This window comes from Semicossyphus pulcher, unplaced genomic scaffold (assembly GCF_022749685.1).
Source record: "Semicossyphus pulcher isolate SPU_LCO1_2020_fin unplaced genomic scaffold, fSemPul1.0.p SCAF_12, whole genome shotgun sequence".
In the NCBI taxonomy this organism is placed as follows: Eukaryota; Metazoa; Chordata; class Actinopteri; order Labriformes; family Labridae; genus Semicossyphus; species Semicossyphus pulcher.
The window spans coordinates 31,708,750-31,731,092 of NW_027211626.1; the positions used below are offsets into that span (position 1 = coordinate 31,708,750).

A 22,343-nucleotide genomic window follows, 5' to 3' on the forward strand; every position below is an offset into this window, starting at 1 on the left:
TTAACACTATATGGATACCATATCAATGCATTCCACTCTGTAAAAATAATCCTCAGTCTAGTCAATATATCTTCAGTAATGTTGTATTACTACTGCTTTTAGTGATATTTACTAGGGGAGGAATCTTCACAAGCCTTTTCTGGCTTCTAACCTCTCTGGCACAATGTTAATCCTTTTTACTAATATTGTTATCGTCTGATTTTGTATGCGTGTATATGTGCAAATAAATAAATAAATATACTGATGTCCTTGTGCTGAATACTGGTCTACTGGTGTCCTTGTGCTGTATACTTGTGTTGAATACTGGTGTCCTTTTGCTGTATACAGGTGTCCTAGTGCCCAATACCGGTATCCTAGTGCTGAATACTGGTGTCACAGTGCTGAATATTGGTTTCCCGGTGCTGAATACTGGTGTCCTTGTGCTGTATACTTGTGTCCTAGTGCTAAATACTAGTGTCCTGGTGCTGAATACTGGTGTCCTGGTGCTGAATACTGGTGTTTTCTTGCTGTATGTTTGTTTAATATTAAATGTTCCTGTAATTTGGTTACTAACAGTAATGTTAACATTGGAGTGATATAGAGCAATGTGACCATGTAAAAAACACACTTTTATCACAGCTGAACCAATTCAACATTTATGATATTCCATGTGAGTAAAAAAGATAAAACATGATTTTAAACACCAAACTTGTACACATGTTCATCATCACAGAGGCAAATTAAATTAGCTAGATAACAGTTGATATGATGAAGGTCTTAAACACTTTGACACATCCTGGTCTCCAGGATCACCTGATGCTCAGGACTCATCCTGCGACCCTGATGAGATCAGCTGATAATATTCACATATTCATTTATATACATTTACATACATATCATTTTAACATCCTCACAAATAGGTGCAGTTTATCAGTTTACCACAAACTGAGTCCAAGACTCATAATCCTCCTGATGGCTCCTGGTTTCTGGGTCTTCGAGGCCTGGGGTCAGTCTCCTGTTCTGATTGTAAATTCAGTCTTTAAGCTTTAGTGTATACAGCTTATTAATACACATACACTCTTTACTATGTGGACAGTACATGTTGTGTTATAGATCTGTGGTTAGTTACATGTTAGTAACAGATTACATTTGATGACATTGATGGTCAGAGTAATAATGAATGATTGAGCTGTTTCAGAGACAAACACTTGGAATGTAAATACAACTTATCAAATGTCTGTATGTACACATTCAGTACTAAAGTAATAATCATGCTACTAGTATTATGGTAGTACTTTAGTACTAGTAGCACTACTACTACATAACAGCTAACATTAGCATTTAACCACTAACTAGCTTAAATTACTGTTTGAAAGTGTTACACAATACGACAGGAATGGACACATAAATTCAAAGCTAGTGGTAATGTTAGCAATGAAATGACTGAATGCTAACTTTAGCTGTCTAGCAGTGGCTACTACTTTTTTTAATTATTATTTTTTATTTTATTTAAAATGTGTCCCAATGTCCTTTCAAATGTTGTCTATTGATTATCTTTTCAGTTGCTGATCAACCCTGAACTCAGCCATGAGACGTATAACAGTGTTTGAGCTTCACATCCTGAGCGTGATGTTAGAGGACAACACTCTGGGCCTTAACTGGTGCTGCTTCACATGAACAGTGTTCTATCAGGTAATCATTGAGCACTGTGTTTGGTACTTTTTTTTTTAGTGTGTTGGCTGATCAGGTTGAAATATTTTTGCTGAAAGAGTGGAATGACAGATGTTTAACAGTTAGATACAGATGTATGTTTGTAGTTTACTGTGAGTATATTTTACCTTTACATGCTTTTGGAAGTGATGTGTGTACAAATAAATGACATTAAGATCAAGGTTATAGGGGGTAGGAGGTTTAGGGTGTGAAAAGGCAGAGACCAGCAGGCTTCATGCAAAGACAGTTCACATGGTTTCATGGTTTTTTATATCTGACAGGTTTAAGTTCTCTGACATGTTTACTTTCTGTTCATCAGGCTCAGCGTGTTTTCGTGACGTTCTTTATCTTCAATTCTTGTATGGTTTGTTGATCACTTTGTTGATCCATCGCAGGAACCTGCTGACACGCGTGTACACCCCAGGAAATGACGGGTTTCCACAGCCGTGACCCCAGGAGATCACACCTGTCAGCACCCATTGGCCCTCCTCCCCCTGGCATACCAGAGGACCCCCACTGTCGCCCTGACAGCTATCCACACGGTGGCGCTCTGATAGGCTCCCTGCACACAGCATGCGTCCAGTGAATCGATCACCGTATCTCTTCTTACACCTCCAGGCAGGAAGCAGAGGAACCCAGGCCTGCAGCAGAGTCCGCGAGTACTCCAAGTCTGAAACACACACAGGTCACTTTTTAACACATGAAGGCGTGAAATAAAGCTGTAAATACAAACACTAATCGTCTTAACCTAGTAAGGCTAAAATAAAAACTACCTGAATCTTGTTGTACATGTGAGGACGTGAAGAAGAAAATATAAAGACAAGTGTTTAAGTTAATTTATTATTGGTTACCTATGAAGGTGTGATAGTTACCTGTGATGAAGGTGTGATTAGTTACCTGTGATGAAGGTGTGATTAGTTACCTGTGATGCCCCAGCCAGTGATGATGCAGGCAGTAGGTCTCTTGTCCCATCTGTTACTTGTCTCGGGCAGACACACTGCACCTGTGTGAGGGTTGAAGGACACGCAGTTTCCCTCTGTGCCTTTGAGCCTCAGCAGGGCGATGTCGTACTCCCAGCCCTGACTGTGATACTTCCTGTGGATGACGATGCGTTCAGGGGTCAGGGTGCGTTCAAAGTCATCTTGCTCCTCAGTGTGGTAATCTCCCAGACGCAGCACATAGCGGGTCGGGTCTCTGCCGAACCTGAACCAGCATGAAGGTGTGAATAAACTGTTATCAGGTGATATGTAACAGAATAAATACAAAACAGAAAGTTCTACAGCTCAGGAGGGAGTACACTTGGTACACAACATTTGGTACACAACATTAAGCAAACAACATTAAGTACACGAAATTAGGTAAACGACATAAAGTACACGACATTAAGTACATAACATGAAGTACACAACATTAGGTAACGACATTAACGAAATACTGTTATTAAACTATACAAATATTATAACTGTCTTATATTTATAATGTTAAGCACAAACTACAGAAGTTTAATTGATTCTGCCAAATGTGTGAAAATGATCCTAATCATAAAAACATACATGCTGTGATGTGTTTATAACATGTGACCATTAGAGGGCGCTGTCTCTCACCTCTTAAAGCAGTGTGCTGCAGTCAGCACCCAGCAAGGGGCGATCAGAGATGCTCCACACAGAGGATGACTTCCTTTAGACTGAGACCTGAGCCACACCGACACCTGCCATGGCCACTCGCCTCTGACAAACACACATACACACACAGACACACACACACACACATACGAAGACTCATTGTTTGGGCCTGGCTTAGCTTAGGCTAGCTTCAGCCTCTACAGTCTGAGAGTCTGGATCCTCCAGATTTCAGTTCTTGTTCTTGAATCTGTTGTAGAACATGTGATCATCAGACAATCAGGGCCCGTATTCACAAACATTCTGAAAATACTCTCAGAGAGCTAACTTAGCTTAAAATTTTATTTTTAGAACAACTCTGAGCAGGAAGGGGCAGAAACTTTGATCTTAGTGAGGAAGCGTGGTTGACCCTTATGCTAGGTACAACACAATCTGTCTGAAGCTGTGATTGTTTAAGCTCTGTTAGTGATGATGGGCAGAGAAGGACAGTGAAATGATCAATGATGTGTCATTATGAACACTATTTTATGTAAAGAACATCCCTGAACATCCTTGAAACACACATGTCCACGTGTGCAGCAGCCTCTTGCATTCTTCCAGTCTAAAAGTCCTCCTCACTACTCCTATCTGTGTTTCTCCTTAGGAGCTCTCTGAGGATCTACTCTTAACTTTAAGGGTCATAATTCAAAGAATGTGCATAGAAATTCTTTATGAGGAGCAACTCTTTAGATTTATGAATAAAGACCCTGATCATCATCAATGTCAGAATGTCCTCCTCACTGACGCTTTAAAGTGTTTTTATGTTGTGTTTTATGGCTGACCTCAGGGATTTGTCTCCTCCGATTATTCTGCGTCGTCGTCGCTGGTTGTTCATTCTCAGGCCACAGGTGTGTGTTGCCATGGCGATGTCTCCCACAGGCTCCAGGCTGTAGTCACAGATGACGCCAGCGTCCTCACTATGACGACAGTCGTGTGCGTCCTCACCAACAGACGCACACTTACCAAGAGATGTCTCTGAGCCCAAGCATCGAACATTATCCATGTGGATCGGACCACTTCCTTCCCCGAAGTATGCCATGGATCGAGCTTTAGCCATGCCCCTAAGAGGACACATACACACAGAGGAAATGTTAGCATGCTATCATGCTGCTCTTTGCATGGGCATGTTTCCCTACCTTACCTTCGCATGACAATGTACTAACATTGCTAATCAGCACACTTTTTCAACACATTTTTTCTATATAAAGTACTGAAGAAATCAACATCTGACCCTGAGATGGCACTGCATGAGCAGTGAAATGTTCAGCAAAGTAATTATAATTCATCCTGTTTGTACTGAGTCTTTAGAATCAAACCAACATTTAGAGGATCGCTGAAGTGATCAGGATCATCCTCTGAGGATCATGAACATCTACACAAGTTATCAGGAGCTTTCCGACTGATCAACAAACCAGCTGCTCCTCCCCAGAACAACAGCTATTAACTCTTTAAACTCTTTCCTGTTCCTAAATGGATCTTTTGAATCTTTTGTCGTGTCTCTGAGGTTAAACCTTCAGAAGGTGTGATAGTACTGACGTGAATCCCAGCTGTCTGCAGACCACAGCTGCGTTCATGTCGTTCCAGCCGTCGTCACAGACGCTGCCCCACTGTCCGTTGACGAAGACCTCAATCCGGCCCTCCTTTCTGCTCTCTCCTGCAGCCAGACGCAGCCAAGGCTCTGAGACCAACCAGGTGTGGGAACATAAGGGGAATGTGACGTTAAGGGCCTGTGTCCACTAACGGCGTTTTCTGGGCTGGCAGCGCCTGTTTTCCACACAAACCAATGCAGTTCAGCGTCCTCAGCACTAAAACGCCCTCTGTGTCACTTCTTCCTCACCGACCAAGCAAAATCAAGAAGGGGCAGGTATTCAGATACCAACAGTATCAACAACAATGGTGGAGGAGAAGCGGATCGTTTCGTTTATTCCAGGGTACAGTTTCCAGGTGTTGAGCTGCTGCTGATGCCACGACACAATTCCTTTACATCGTTTTTATGTTTCTTTGTGACGTGTCTGTGAATTAAAGCAAATATTCGGAATACTTTTGTACAACTTTTGTAACAACAGTAAGTGCCGCAGAGAAGCGCTCTGATATTGAGGAGGTGGGTGCTGCCAGTGCAGAAAACGCTGTTAGTGGACACAGATGCCTTAAAGAACAACTTGCAGGTTAGACTTAGACTTAGACTCAACTTTATTGATCCCTCTGGGAAATTCAGTCTCCAGCAGCTTATACAGTAAATTTTTCACTACATTAAGACTCAATCTTGTCTGTGGTAAAACTTAATCCTTGATTTTAAATAATTTACAGACAAAAGGCACAAATTTAGAGGGAAAAGTGTCCGTTTTCAGTAAAGCTGCTAAAAACATCTTTTTTGTCAACATCATGTCATATTACGTCACAAGAGGGACTCGCTGTGTCCGACTCTGCCTCAGCTCAACGCGCACAAATTCTAGCTTTAGTCCCTGGGTCCGTTTTGTGCAGGTTTAGAGACGAGACTTTGGGACGGATCACCTATCAAACAAAGTAACAGGAAGTTTTCATCACTCTCTCGCCCTCTCTGTCTCTCTCCCTCTCTCTCTCTCTCCCTCTCTGTGTCTCTCTCTCACTCTCTCTCTCCCTCTCTGTGTCTCTCTCTGTGTCTCTCTCTCCCTCTCAGTGTCTCTCTCTCTCCCTCTCAAATTCAAATTCAAATTGCTTTAATGGCATGAACAAAAACATGTTGTTGCCAAAGCGCTACAGAAGATTCATAGATTTATATTTACATACATATTAGATACAGAAACAGACTTACATGACAGTACACTACAGTTTGTTGTCTCTCTCTCCCTCTCTCTCTCTCTCTCTCCCTTTCTGTCTCTCTCTCTCTCCCTCTCTCACACACACCACTACGGCACCGTAAAACATATTCGGATTCACCGTCATAGAAGGCAATACGAAACACTCATTAGTAACTGTAATGGGTAAGTATTAAACGCTCCCACTTGCTGCTACTCATGATTTGTTACAGCCTTTGATAAATGACAACAAACTTTACAGTGTTTTGTTGTGAGCACGGCGTTAGATATTGCTAGCTAACGCCGGTCACTCACCACGACACCTGCCCAGTTCTCCACTGGTTGTCGTCGCACCACAGCTCCATGTCTCTCCTATGGCTGGTACTTCTCCTCACCCTGGCCTGTTCCTGCACTCTGACGCCTAACAGGCTCAGAACTATAAGCCTGTGATCAGACACATTTCTTCATTTTCAACAGCGAGACCTGCATTTAGATCCATATTTATTAATGCTAAACCCGTCATTAATCAGCGGACTCCTTTTTGTTACGCCTGTCTGGTCGTCCGTTTTGATGCGGAAATTAAAGTAAAAGTACAAAACATGACTCCAGAAGCTGCTGTCGTTATTAATTCATATATTTAGTTAAAAAAATAATTTCTCAATCATTTTCCTGCACATTTATTCACTGGGGTCTCCAAGGTGCTCTTTACAGTTTTTCACAATTGCTAAAACAGTAACTCCTTTCATTGAACCAAATGCTCACTGGCCTAAACCCATTTGACGAATCAGACACTCCTTGAACACACAAACTCTGAACACATTCTCACTCACTGAAACACATGCTGCACTGTGATGCACATGGGCAGCACAAGTTAAACACAACTACAACACAGCTGTCATGATTTACACACAATTCACAACTGTTCACACTTGTTTCTAATGATGTGATCAAACCAACTGAGCAGAATATATAGAAGCCAGCTCAGAGTGCGTCAAATGTTGATACCAACGATGGATGGAATCAATCTGAGAGGCAGAGGAGGAGTATGTATACAGTAAGAGGTGGTGGAGGAGGAAGAGGGTGAGCAAGATGAAGAACATTTCAGATGCAGCTGTCACAGACCATGTTCTTGTTCATGGGATGACAGTGAGGGAAGCAGCACAGAGACGTGATGCTGAGGATGAAGGATTCCCTCACTGACTTTGAGTTTGCAGTTGCAGATGTTTGAGTGTTCTGTGATGTGCTTTCAGTTTCCTCTGGGCTGATTGTGTTTTGATGCAAGTGCTGAATATGATTGTGATTACTATTTATACTTTTGCTAAATGCAATCACTATATAGGCCTACATTACAGTATTTCTCAATTGCTAAAACACTAAACCCTTTTGTCTGAACCACATGCTCGGTGCCCTGAACACATTTATTGAATTGGTCACCCTTTTGGCACAACCTTAAGCACCTGCTTTCACCTGGTTAGACACAGCTTGCAAACATATTCTCACCCACTACAACACATTTTGCACTGTGATGCACTTGTGTTGCATAATGGTAAGCACAGGCAGCAAAAGTTAAACTCAATTAAAACACAGGTGTCTCAAGTTAAACACTGCAACTCAAAACTGATCACACCTGTGGCTAGTGATGTGAGGAAGCCGATATAAGCCGTTCAGGGAGCACTGGCTTGTTTGGACAGAAACAATCTGAGAGGCAGAGTAAGAGGAGGAAGAGGAGGAAGAAGAGGAAGAGGAGGGGTAAGACAAAGAACAGTTATTTCTGATGAAATACGGGCTACTGTGATAGACCATGTTCCTGTCCATGGTATGACAATGAGAGAAGCAGGACTACGAGTGCAGCCCAACCTCAGCAGATTCACTGTGTCCACCATGATCCGGAGATTCAGAGAGGAGAACAGGTAAATGCTTTGTTTCATTACGTAAATGTCTACAGAATGACTCTAAACAGGATCTTTGTTTTGTTTTGCAAAAAGCACTTTTTAAATAAAGATTATTTCTACAGCTTGATGTTCTGATCGTTGTGTTTTCCTTTTGTCGATGTTGTGTGTAATCACTGTTCAGGGGTGTTTTTCATTCTGATCTGAAACATTGTTTGCTTTGAGCACACTCTGAACTGTTTGAGCCAATAGTTTGGTTTTGTAGGAAGTGTCAGAGGTTTGTGAACGTAGTTTGAATATTTGGTTTTGTGTTTACAGTTTAGAGAAAATGAGTGAAGGTTTCAAGAAATGTGTCTTAGCAATTGTGAGAAACTGTAATGATGTTTATTCTGGAACCTTTGAATAATCTATAAATGTTCTGATGTATATTAGTCTTTATTTAAAAACTCATAAACTGTAAAAGAAACTTTCTGCCTTCTCTCCAAACATACGCCATGTTTAAACTCACCACCAGGGGGCGACAGGTCAGGTGGATCCTCACCCTCCCTCTGACAGTGGACTCCTATGTCCTCACTGTGTGAGCAGTCATGTTGACCCCACCCAGAGTGACTGCAGAAGAGCAAAGACGACTCGGACCCCTGACACTGAACCTCGTCCAGCAGGATCAGACCCCGCCCCTCCTCATAGAGCCCGTCGGCAGAGACCGCCGCCGGGCCGCTGCAGAGACATGACATGACTTCTGTCTTTGTATGCACATTTAAAGTTATAAATATACATGATCAAACACTGACAAATAACTGTTGTTTTAGAAATGACTCGCGTCACAGCAAACACAGACACTCAGAGAAACAACATCTATCTCTGTGTGTTCGCAGCATTTAAAGTTCTGATGAACTTCAACACTAACACTATTTTTCACTAATCCTGATCTTTGACAGGTTTTAGAAATGTCTGGTCACCATGATTACAAAAGCTCTTCATCTCATTTGTTGCCATGTCTGTCTGTCCTCTGAATGTTTGCCTGTCAGTCATTTTATAACTGATGGTGAAAATAAAGAAATCTTTCTGATGGATGATAAAAGTTGTTTTGATTTGACCTCCAGTTCATCTAAACTGATGTTTGTCCAACCGAACTGCACACAGCTAGAACAGCATAATGCTCAGACTGAATCACAGGTACAATCAGACAGGTGTTGTGATTGATCAGGTGTATCGATGACTCACCTGAAGCCCAGCTGTCTGCAGACTACCTGAGCGTTGACGTCAGTCCAGTTGTCATCACACACAGAGCCCCACTCCCCCTGATGGTACACCTCCACCCGCCCCTCCATGTGGCTGCTCCCCCCCACCAGCCGCACCGCTCCGTCTGCACACACATATTGATGTCATTATGTGTGTCTGAGCAAAAACACACACACACACTCACACACACGCACACATATTTATGTCATCACGTTTATTTAAACATAAAGGCAGAGTGATTCCAGAGCTGTTGAACATTTTTTTTTTAAAGAAAATTGTTTTTGTCCTTTGGCTTTATTTATAGGTCAGCTGAAGATAGACAGGAAATGTTGGGAGTAGAGAGTGTTGGATGACATGCACCAAATGATCGACAGACCGGGAATCTAACCTGCGATCAGTACGAGGACCGTAGCCTCTGTACGTGGGGCGCGTGCTCTACCAACTGAGCTAAACAGCGCCCCATTGTTGAACATGTTAATGTTAATTATGAGTGTGTGTGTGTGTGTGTGCGTGCGTGTGCGTGCATGTGCGTGTGCGTGTGCGTGCATGCGTGTGCGTGTGCATGGGTGTGTGTGTGTGTGTGTGTGTGTGTGTGTGTGTGTGTGTGTGTGTGCATGCTTCATAGTCTTGAATCAGAATTAGAATCGGGGTTTATTGCCAAGTAGGTAGTAAGGTCATAAGAAAATAGAATAAGATAAAGAAAATAGGCAATAGGAATAAAAATATAAAAACAATACGTATAATACAAAATATGTACAACAGGTGTGATTAAAAACTGTACAGGTGTGCAGGATATTGAGCAGTGCAAAGAGCTTACAGTATGAAATGAAAAATAGTGCAGTGTACAGACAATGTAAAGTCCAGTGTGCGTTAATGTAACACATAGTTAAGTTACAGACTTAACACTCGTTAAGTGTGAAGTGACTGAGGGGCTAGATGAGAGCCTTTGAATCCGTGTTTGACTCTGTGTGGCATGAGAGGAAACACATACGATGTTGTTAAGTCTGTGTACACCAACAGTGAGTGTGCTAGGAGACAAACACACAGCCTTCTTCTCCCAGGGCCGAGGAGTGAGGCAGGGATGTAACCTCAGTCCCGTCCTGTTCGATCTATGTAATAATGAGTTTGCAAACCATTAGATCAGCCCACATCACCTGGCCTCACCCTGAATGACACAGAGGTCAAAGGTCTCCGACACACTGATGACTTGGTGTTGTTGTCCCAACCAAAGAGGGTCTGCAGCAGCACACACACTTTTTATTTGGACACCTCTGCATTAAAACACACTAAAAACTACACATATGTGGGCCTCAACATCAGCTCCACAGGAAGCTTCAACCTGGCTGTGAAAGATCTGAGAGACAAAGAAGGGCTTTCAACACAATCAGACGAATATAACATTCAACATCCCGATAAACTCTGGCTGCAAATGTTCCTGTTTGTATCAGAACCAATGATTCTGTATGGCAGTGAAATCTGGGGACCAAAATTAAATCAGGAGTTCGACAAATGGGACAAAACAATCATTGAATCTAACCACACACAGTTCTGTAAGAACCTCCTATATGTGCAGAAAAACACACCAAACAACGCATGTAGGGCAGAACTCGGCCAATAGCCCCTCATATTCAACATGCAGAGAAGAGCACTCACATTTTTACCAGCACCTGAAAACCAGTGACCCCCAGACCGACCATCACACAGCGCTGAGCAGCTGAGAGCTGAGGCCAGAGAAAAGTCCCCTCAGCCAGCTGGTCCAAAGGCTCCATCCAGACCCCATGAGCCAGGCCGGACAGCATCAGGACCACAACACCGCCCAATACAACCACAACACCTGCCTCAGGACCACCACACCCCCCCAATACGACCACAACACCTGACTCAGGACCACAACACCCCCAATACAACCACAACATCTGCCTTTTTGCTTATTTTTATCTTTATCCTATTAACTCATTCTTCCGTGTTGGAATACTTATTTCACATATTTGCACATGTACAAGACATCGCTGCTGGGGAAACCATGAGTTGAACTGATTCACTGACAACTGAGAGTTGAGTGTTAGAGTTGTATGTACAATGAATGATTGTTGTACGTGTTGTGCTTTTTCTTTTTTTTTTCTAACTTCTACTGAACTGGGAGCTGTAAACTGAATTGCCTGTATGGGATAAATAAAGTTTTCTGAACTGAACTGAACTGAACCTCAGTACCACAACACCCCCCAATACAACCACAACACCTGCCTCAGGACCACAACACCCCCAAATACGACCACAACACCTGCCTCAGGACCACAACACCACCCAATACAACCACAACACCTGCCTCAGGACCACAACACCCCCCCCAATACAACCACAACACCTGCATCAGGACCACAACACCCCCCCAATACAACCACAACACCTGCATCAGGACCACAACACCCCCCAATACAACCACAACACCTGCCTCAGGACCACAACACCCCCCCAATACAACCACAACACCTGCATCAGGACCACAACACCCCCCAATACAACCACAACACCTGCCTCAGGACCACAACACCCCCCCAATACAACCACAACACCTGCATCAGGACCACAACACCCCCCAATACAACCACAACACCCCCTCAATACAATCACAACACCTGCATCAGGACCACAACACCCCCCAATACAACCACAACACCTGCCTCAGGGCCACAACACCCCCAAATACGACCACAACACCTGCCTCAGGACCACAACACCCCCAAATACGACCACAACACCTACCTCAGGACCACAACACCACCCAATACAACCACAACACCTGCCTCAGGACCACAACACCCCCCCAATACAACCACAACACCTGCATCAGGACCACAACACCCCCCAATACAACCACAACACCTGCCTCAGGACCACAACACCCCCAATACAACCACAACACCTGCATCAGGACCACAACACCCCCCAATACAACCACAACACCCCCTCAATACAATCACAACACCTGCATCAGGACCACAACACCCCCCAATACAACCACAACACCTGCCTCAGGACCACAACACCCCCAAATACGACCACAACACCTGCCTCAGGACCACAACACCCCCAAATACGACCAAAACACCTACCTCAGGACCACAACACCACCCAATACAACCACAACACCTGCCTCAGGACCACAACACCCCCCCAATACAACCACAACACCTGCATCAGGACCACAACACCCCCCAATACAACCACAACACCTGCCTCGGGACCACAACACCCACCCAATACAACCACAACACAACATGCTCTCTGGCTCTAAACAGAGAGTACACATTAGCAGAGTATGTGAGACTTTAAAAAGCAGTCCGTTAAGAACAGTCCTGATGGTGTACAGACTCAGCCAGCACAGCCCGGCTGTAGAGACGGGTTGCCACAGGAAGAGCAGGCTGCCAGAGGATGACAGACTCTGCTCCCAGTGTGACAGCCAGCAGGTAGAGACAGAGCTACATTTCCTCACCTCATGCCCTAAATATAAGGCAGTGAGAGATCACGCACGTACACACACACACACACACACACACACACACACACGCACACACACACACACACACACACACACACTGAGAAACTCCCATATTTACTGGGAGAAAAAACACAATGTGAGATTATAGCTGCAAATATATATATATATGTATATGAGGACAGCCAGTGGAACCTGAACACACACACACACACACACACACACACAAACACACTGAATTACAACTTTTCTTTTGTTTATTTGTTGTTGTTTATTAAATGAATTGTATTATTTTCTTTTATATTTATCTGATTATTATTATTAGTAGTATTAGTATTGTTTTATTATTTTTAATTACATGATGCTTTGGCAGTATTGTAACAATTACATTAATGCCAATAAAGCTTTTTGAATTTAATTGAACTGAATCGTGTGTGTGTGTGTGTGTGTGTGTGTGTGTGTGTGTGCGCGACCTGTGTGTGGGTTGCAGGACACGCCTGCGTCCTCCAGGTGCTGACAGTTGTGTTGCTCCCACTCGTTGCGAGGACACTCATCCAGAGAGAGCTCATTTCCCGAACACTGAACCCCGTCCAACCAGATGGGACCAGAACCAGGACCAAAGTGGGCCCAGCTCCATGCCCTGGCCACGCCCCTGGGGTCAGCACAGATACAGGAAATGTCCATGTTAAATATATGTTATTAACAGCTGGGTGAATACTGAGTGCACTTTAAATACAATGTACATTATATCTTTATGTACAGTGTTTACAGTGTAGAGTATAATGTAGTTAGAGTGTGCACTATAATATCTAACACTGAAAGGTGTTGCACTTGGTGTTTGCACTCAGTCAGCAGCGGAGGTGGGGGACTCGAGTCACATGACTTGACTCGAGTCAGACTCGAGTCACAAAAGACTTGAGACTTGCTTGACTAAGTTTGAAAAAGACAGTCGGGGACTGACTCAGGGCCATATAACCAGTTAAAGTAACGTTATAGTGGGCATGTTGCTAGCTTAAGAGCTACATGCTCACTCATGGCTACAAGGTTACAGCTGAAATGTTAACGTGAGTCCTTTCATGACAGGCCACACCCCCTTCTCATGACAACTGAGCTGTCTTTGAAATTATTTAAATGTGGAAACTGTGATAGATTATCACAATTTCATTCGACTTGACTTGTGACTTGCTTGATTTATAGCAGGGACTAAACTTGAACTGCTTGATTCTCACCACAGTGACTTAGGACTTGCTTGTGACTTGCACATGTATGACTTACTCCCACCTCTGGGCAGCAGTTTTATTAAAAAACATCATAAAACACTTTGAGGGAAAAGTTCCCAGCATGCAACTGTGCATTTAAAACATAAAACCTCCAGTGTGTCAGTGTGTGTATGTGTGAGGAGGACAACTATAGTATTAAAATGGAGTTGTAAATCATTTAAAACAGCATGAGAATACGTCCAGAGAGTGCGTTTTTGATTCTGCATGAAAAAGGAAAAGTTATAATCAATGTGAAAAGAGGCACAGACAAACAAATAGTACTAAATATAAAAGAATGTACAGATGCTGAAATAATTTGTGAAGATGAACCTGAGGTTGTTTTCTCAGGGCGCATTCACACCTAAAGTCTGTTTGTTTGAATCAAACACCAAATTGTTACAAAGTTGCATTTTTCCTCCAGTTTGGTTTGTGTTCACATGGCAGCTTTTACCAGCAGACCAAAGGTTTTGATGCACAAGGAAACTGCTCTCTGATTGGTCAGAATTTCCACATGGGAAAACTCCCTGTAGTAAACAAAGCAAGAGAGCAGACTGATCAATCACACTCAACATGATTGCGGACTTTAATGTTTTGTTCTGTTTGAGTTTTTTTACTTTTACCCGACATTGTTCCACAGTTCGATTAGTTCCATCTTCTTTGGTTTCTCTCTGAACAGTTTGAATACCTCCGTGTTCTCGTGCGTTTCCACAGCATTTGTGAAATTGTTTGGTTAGCCGATATTTCTATTTCCTCATCGCTCCCCGACGTCTGTCCTCTACTCATCTCGCTGCGTGTCTTTGCAAATGTCAGCACCCGTTAACATCCTACAATGCAGTTTTATGGTTTGTTTCCTGTATTTGGTCCTACTTTAAGTCCGTTTATGTTCTCACCTGAATCAAACCGGACCGTGGTTCGTTTGGAAACGGACTGAGACCCGCCTTTTCTATTGGACCTTGGTCTGGTTGTTTGGTCCGCACCAGAGTTTCATTCCACCGTTCACACAACCTAAACGAACCGCACAGAGGGCCAAAACACTCCAGGGTTCGGTTCAATCGGACTAAACAAGGCTGGTGTGAACCCGCCCTGGGAGTAACCAGGTGTACTGCACAGCCCTTAAAGTGGAGTACAATATTTGTTGTTGATGTGAATGCATGATTTTTGTTATTTGGCGGTTTTGTACATGTTTGAATCAGCTTTTTGTCTGTGTGATCTTTGAATAAAGGAGTCAGCTAAATTACTGTGATGTAAAGTAATATTTGATCATTGACCGCTCCAGTTTTGCAGGTTCTGAGTGACACAGAAGAAGCTCCCTAATGTTCCTCCACTATGACACTGGTTGTTCACAGTACTATCAGGTTCGCTATAAGGTTTTGATCAAGGAAAAAGTTGCTTCAGCTCAGAGTGTGATCTTGTTTCTTACCTGAGTGCCAGCTGTCTGCAGACCACCTCAGCGTCAGAGTCATCCCACTGATCATCACAGATGGTTCCCCACCTGCCGTCATGATACACCTCCACACGGCCCTCAAACTCCTCCACACCTCCAACCAGCCTTAATGGGATTCCAACACCTGGGAAAAGAGAGATTAGACCACAACTTGGACGTCAAACTAGTAAAACTACACCTGAGAAACAACAGGTAAAACTACACCTGAGAAACAACAGGTAAAACGATTGGTAACATTGTAACCTTGGTTCTCTGAGTGAAGAGACTATCTCTCCACTCCATTACATATTCTATATAGACGGGGAATGATCCCCCTGCTGTCAGGGTACGTGGATACTTCTTTAAGACACACCAGCTTGCCCAGCCACACTTCTCAGTTAATCTATAAAGCACCTGTGTTGGAGTTCTCTGTCGTCTTGATATATATTCCATATGAAGGGGAACTGCCTGAGAGGCAGAAGGGCTGCTGAGGTCAGACTGCAAGAAACAAGGCTGACCCTGGGAACACAAATAAGGGCCCTGCAAGACGCAGGGCCAAACTTAGGAACGGAGTGGCCACTCCAGCCAGTCTGCATGTCGCTAAGCTGACTGAGGAGACAATCAACCGGTAAAAAGCACATGGCCCACAATGCCTAATGGTCATTAGTGGGTAAACCCAGCACTTGCTCACCAAGAAGGGACTGGCTGCTGCATTCCGATGTAGACTGATTTGACCAGGTGGCTGCATATATCAGGGCAAGAGATGCCCCATGCCACAAGGCCCATGAAGTTGCAACACCAAGGGTTGAGTGTGGGCAAACCCCAGCGGGGCTGGCATGCCCCAAAAGCACAGTGTGTCCACAACTCGGTGAGACAGCCTAGGGTTAGATAATGGCCTGCCCACAGTTAGACTGGAAGCAGATAAAAAGCTGATCAGTCTCTCTGAGGTCCTGTGTACGCCTGATGTATTCCACATGACATGGCATAGCATGTACCAGAGCTGCCCGACCTCCTGCTCTTCTTCAGGAGAGGAGAGTGAACATGGTTCCACTGGCTGGGACAGGTGGAACTCTGATGGAACTAAGGGCAGGAATGCCGTGTTGGGGCAAAGGATCGCACCCACCTGGTCGGGCAAGAACCTGCGGCAGTCACTGTGAACAGACAGTGCCTGGAGCTCACCTATCCTTCTGGCCAAGATTTTGGCCAACAGGAAGAGAGTGCCATTTCAATTTAGCAACCCCAAGGGGCTCAAAGGGTTATGGCCAACTTCCTCCCCTCAAGCTGGGTCTGCAGAAATGGCAGGATATTCTGGGCCATTGCTGAGTAGGAATCTACCTGGTGAGATCTGCAACGCCTCTCAACGGTACGAGTGACCCCCTAGAGTTGTTACCCCAGGGCAGAGAGATGCCGGGTCAACAGGCAGTTGAGGTGTTTGGTCTGTGCTCAACACCGAACCCCGCCGGACATGTTAGCTTGCCAGGACCGCAATCAATATGTCTGAATAGGGATACACCGCCGCCATAACCAGGAGACCAGAAACGACAGCCAGACACAGGAGCACCGCAACTGGGAAGACCACCAGAGACAGTGCAGCCAGTGAAAGAAAAATAAAGAACACTGCTGTACCTGCACAGCTTCTTTTTTATAAGTTTCCGTACACATATAACCTCAGCTGAGGATCTATATTACCCACAGAGAACATTGTCAGGACATTATGATGATGATAAGATGCCAACCAAATGAATTTCCCTTTGGGGAGAAATAAAGTTATTGTTATTGTTGTTATTAATGACAGGAGGGAGCTTTACAGCCAATTTTAAGCCCAAACAAAACCTGGTCCCAACCAGGTGACCATTAAAGGAGAGCCAGCTTAATGACATGAAAACTCTGAGTTTAGACTCAACAGACCCGGCTTACCCACTTATGTCACTTCGTAGTACACCTCTCAGGTAAAGGTTTTTGGTTATATGGTCTGACTCACCTTCAGGCTCAGCACACACCAGCCCTGCTTCGTTGCCATGATTGCAGTCATTGATGACAAACTTCCTGCTCTGGCACTCCAGTAGAGAATTTTCATTACCACGGCAACCCAGGCGCTCATAGTGGAAGACAGAAGCTGGTTCAAAGTGGGAATGCTGAAGAGCTGCTCCGATGTCACTGCATGGACAGCAGGTACGCAGAAAAAAAAACATAGAAGATAAAAGATCAAGGAGAATTTGGCATTTACAGTGTCCTCAGTTACATTGTAACAAACAAGATTAAGGATCAGACAGCTGAACCACTGTTTACCGCACTGTTTACTCGATCTGACCTCACTGTGTTCACTGGATCTAACCGCACTGTTCATTGGATCTGACCTTACTGTGTTCACAGGATCTGACCTCACTGTGTCACTGGATATGACCTCATTGTGTTTCACTAGATCTGACCTCACTGTGTCCCTGAAACTTACCACACTGTGTTCACTGGATCAGACCTCACTGTGCTCACTGGATCTGACCTCACTGTGTTCACTGGATCTAACCGCACTGTTTACTGGATCTGACTTCACTGTGTTCACTGGACCTAATCGCACTGTTTACTGGATCTGACCTCACTGTGTTCACTGGATCTGACCTCACTGTGTCACTGGATAAGACCTCATTGTGTTTCACTGGATTTGACCTCACTGTGTCACTGAATGTGACCACACTGTGTTCACTGTATCTCACCACACTTTGTTTACTGGATTTGATCACTGTGTTCGCTGTGTTCACTGAATCTGACCTCACTCTCTGTGACACTCACCCCAGTCCTAGCTGTCTGCAGATGACGCTGGCATCATGGTTGGTCCAGTGTGTGTTGCATACTGCCCCCCACTGGCCATTCAGGTAGACGTCCAGACGCCCACTGTTACCTGATGACCCCCCCACCAATCTGGCTTCACCTGCAGAGGACATGGAAAGAATTCACACAGGTAAACCTGATGCAGAAAAAACACCCGCGAGACCTGTGACAGTGTATGATACTTCTGTATCATCTGTCAGATATGTTGAGAGATTATGGCCCTTTTTACATTGCAATTCCGCAACAGCGCTCTAACAAAGTCCATTTTCATTGGACATTTCTCACCCTGGAGGCAGTCGCAGTACTCCCAGCTGATGGCTCCGGAGGTCTGTCTGAAGAAGCACCAGGGTCTGGTCTCTCGGTCTGGGTTCCTGCAGAAGCTGTGGTTCCCCAGACCTTGTCCCGGGTACTGCTGTATGTAGTCTGGGAAGTCAATCCACTTCAGGCAGGGGGAGCCTGAGTCTGTGCTGGACACTGAACCGTTATAGAAGCCCAGGTCTGAGAAGTCTTCTGAACAGGACAGACCTGCAGACACAGACCATCACGGTCGTTCAATCATTGGATCAGAGTACAGAGTACTCTCTACAGCCTCTGCTGTTTGAAATCAGCCAGTGGATGAACTTCAGAGCCTCCACCATCAACAACAATACTTTTACAGTGCAGACACATGTAGAACAGGGCTCCATTATTATCTTAATTATTTTCTGCATTAGCATCAATATTAGCTGATAGTTAATTTTCAAACTTTGGATCAGATGCAGCTCCAGAACTGTTCTCAGGCTGTTTGATTCTGCAGTTATCTGTGTCATCTGTTCTATGAGACATGAGCACATGTGTAGCATGACACGCTCATCTGGTGGACACATCAATTTACTGTCTGTCTCCCTGCCTGCCCCCTGTCTGTCTCTCTGTCTTTATTCACCACTCTCTCTCTATGTCTCTCTCTCTTCACATGTGTTCTCCATCAGTCTGGTTCTGCTTGAGGTTTCTGCCTGTTACAGGAAGTGTTTCTATCTCATGGTGGATTCATGTTTGTCTCTGCGAATAATAGAACACAGAGTCACTGCAGACCTGCTCTGTTAGTAAAGACTCCTCTGATATCTTTGGTTGTGATTTGTTTTAGGAAAATGTTTTAGACTGAACATTCTGTGGCTTAAATGCAGGCGAGACAGTAAACCCGAAGCACTGAGAGAGATCTATAAAAGTGCTTCCTGTAGAGAGACACACACACACACACACACACACACACACTGTTTTACTGCCGTGAATTACTCATCATTGATTCGTGTGGATTCTTGCCCATATAAAAACAGTCTGAGTGTCTGAGGTCAGTGAACTTTTAAGGTATGAAGTATATAAATCAGTTAAACTACAGTTTTAAACTGTGACTGTGTGTGTGGGTGGGGGGGTGGGGGTGGGGTAAAATAGTGTGGTTAACTGGAAGCAGACTTGCTAAGACTGGAGAAGCTGAGAGGAGACTCTGACATCAACACACACACACACACACACACAAACACACACACACACAAACAACTATTTAAAGTTTAATCTTACCTGCGCTCTTTGCAGCATTTATGTTGTCACCATCACTGACCTGATGAAAAAAAACCTTAATGAGATTAGAGTCCCAATTTAAAGTCGTGAAATAAGAGTTTAGTCCTGATTTAAAGTCGAGAAATGAAAGTTTAAAATACCTATTTAAAGTCGAGAACTAAGAGTTTAAAATCCTGATTTAAAGTCGAGAAAGAAGAGTTTAAAATCCCGATTTGAAGTCGAGAAAGAAGAGTTTAAAGTCATGAAGGATGCAGAGATGACACAGATTACACAGGAAAGGATTAAACATTTTTCATGTCACTGAAAGTCTCAGATTTTATCTAATTACTGACTCTGGAGAACATAAGATGAGAGTTTTACTTATTGAACCTGTTGAAGAACATAATGTTACATATGAAACCCTGATTCTTTGAGTAGACAGACTCTGTTCCCCACATGCTCTATTAGAACAGTGAGATTCCTCTAATCCTCCTGCACTAGTCTGACATGGAGGTTGATTTTAATGAGGCGTCATGTGTTCACATAAACAAACTACTGATATAAACTGTATGAAATACTCATGGCCTAAGAACAATATTCCACGGAGTGTAAGCTCATCCCGCTACATGCTAACAGTTTAAAAACTTGTCTCGCTTTAAAAAAACCTCACTCTGAGTCAAAGATCTGTCCAATCAGAGCCGCAGAGACTGGGGAACATTAGACTGGATCGGATTGGGTCCTGCTGCATCGAGCCTGCACACACTCAGAGATCAGCATACCTGCTGCCACGGTCATATAGCAGCACCTGATACAGGTAGGTGGGGTCAAATCTCAGATGCGATAAGAACCAGGAGGAATCACTGAGGAGACTGTGGACAGGTTCTGTTTTATTTGACCCTTACATGTATTTTATAATAATAATAATAATAATAATAATAATGATAATAACTTTATTTGTATAGCACCTTTTTAAAACAAAGTTTACAAAGTAAAACAAAAACAACAATAAAATAATTGAAAGAAATCAAAGAAGTCATGGGTTACATGTGAAGTTTACAGGTAAAACTAAAAACACATCAGTCGGGGATAAAAACAGATGTTGGCTAAAATAATACATAAGATCAGAGTAAAGGCAATTAGAAGATGATTTACATAAAAAGCCTGTCTATAAAAGTGAGTTTTAAGAAGAGATTTAAGAGATGAAACTGATTGTGCTAGCTTCATTTCCTCTGGCAGGCACAGGGCCTGGCCTGTGGGGCAAATAAAAGGGCCTTGCCAGAGGATCTAAAGCTGTGATTTGGCTTAAAAAAAGTTAAAACGTCAGAAATATAGCTGGGGACCAGACCTCTCTGCCCTTAAAGCAATTAAGTAAAATCTTAAAACCAATTCTAAAACTTAAGTTAAAATTCTTTTTTTTTTTGGGCCGAGGCAGGTGTAAAGATAGTAGCAGTAGTCTCAAAAAGATGAAATAAAAGCATGAATAACATTATCCAAATCAGCGTGAGATAAAAATGTTTCTGAACAGATAAAAATGAGACTGAACAACTCTCCTCACCTGCTCATCAAAGGTCAGCTAACAAAAATGACTCCTAGATTTCTGGCTGCTCACACTACATGACATGTCACCTATGTCCTTTAAATAGTATTTTTTGACATTTTTGCTGAAATCTAGAAGGATTAAAACCGAGCATTCACCTGCATCTGCTGTGAGGAGGACATTATTTGTTATTTTTATAAGCATTGTTTCTGTGCTGTGTAATGACCGAAAACCTGACTGGAATTTTTCTAAAACATTGTTATGGTTAAGATAAGAGAGCAGTTGGATAAAAACATGTTTTTCTAAAACTGAATAAAAGTCAGTTTGGAAATAAATATAATTCTAAAATTATATCAAGAACCTCTTCAAAAAATTTTGTCAGAACAACTTCCAAGCAGCAGGTAGTTAGTCTCATTTGAGAAATTATTTTCTTTAAAAACAATTAGGAGATTGGTTGGAAGCAGTCCAAAACAGATACTCGATCTGGTAAAGCAGAGAAATCAGTGTCGGTAGGTGGGATCTTGTCATGAGTCAATCTAGTTTAGTTATGATGTTGTTTTGTATTTTGGTGTTTTGATATTATTTCAGGTTTTCTTTGGTCACTTTGTCTCTTGTTGTCATGAGTTCTTGATGTTTAGTTTGTATATTGTGTTCCTGTCTTCGTCGTGTTACCTGTGGACTTTTGTCATCCTTGCAGATTTTCCCTGTTCTCTCGTGGCTCCCCGTTGTTGTGTGTGTTTCCAGTTTTTCCTTTGGATTATTCTTTTACCTTGACTATGAGACTTTTTGTTCCACCATTTGGTTTTCCGTTTTGTCTTTTGTTGGATTCTAGATTTTGTTTTTGCATTTTGTTAATTAAATCATATATCTAAGTCTGCACCTGGGTCCTTTACCATTTTATTTTTACCTAAACCGTGACAGAATGAACTGGCCAAACATGGACCCATGGACTTTAAAAATGTGATTGTTTTGCTAAGATTCAATTTTTTCCCGAACATTTTGAGAGAGGTGAGAGGA

General features: G+C 43.2%; 1 protein-coding gene across 1 annotated transcript; it reads right to left on the minus strand.

The window, feature by feature from the left end:
* Positions 1 to 440: 440 nt before the first annotated feature.
* On the minus strand, positions 441 to 21,508 carry LOC138588225 (neurotrypsin). The gene is made up of 14 exons (XM_069658186.1): positions 21,485 to 21,508; positions 19,811 to 19,850; positions 18,542 to 18,781; positions 18,218 to 18,356; positions 17,412 to 17,587; positions 15,428 to 15,575; positions 13,222 to 13,400; positions 9,235 to 9,376; positions 8,519 to 8,727; positions 4,884 to 5,025; positions 4,130 to 4,408; positions 3,294 to 3,416; positions 2,612 to 2,892; positions 441 to 2,359 (listed from the first exon to the last, which is right to left on the minus strand). Exons 1-14 carry the CDS (start codon positions 21,506 to 21,508, stop codon positions 2,040 to 2,042), a joined length of 2,442 nt encoding a protein of 813 aa, XP_069514287.1. The 3' UTR covers positions 441 to 2,039.
* Between the last annotated feature and the right edge of the window lie 835 nt (positions 21,509 to 22,343).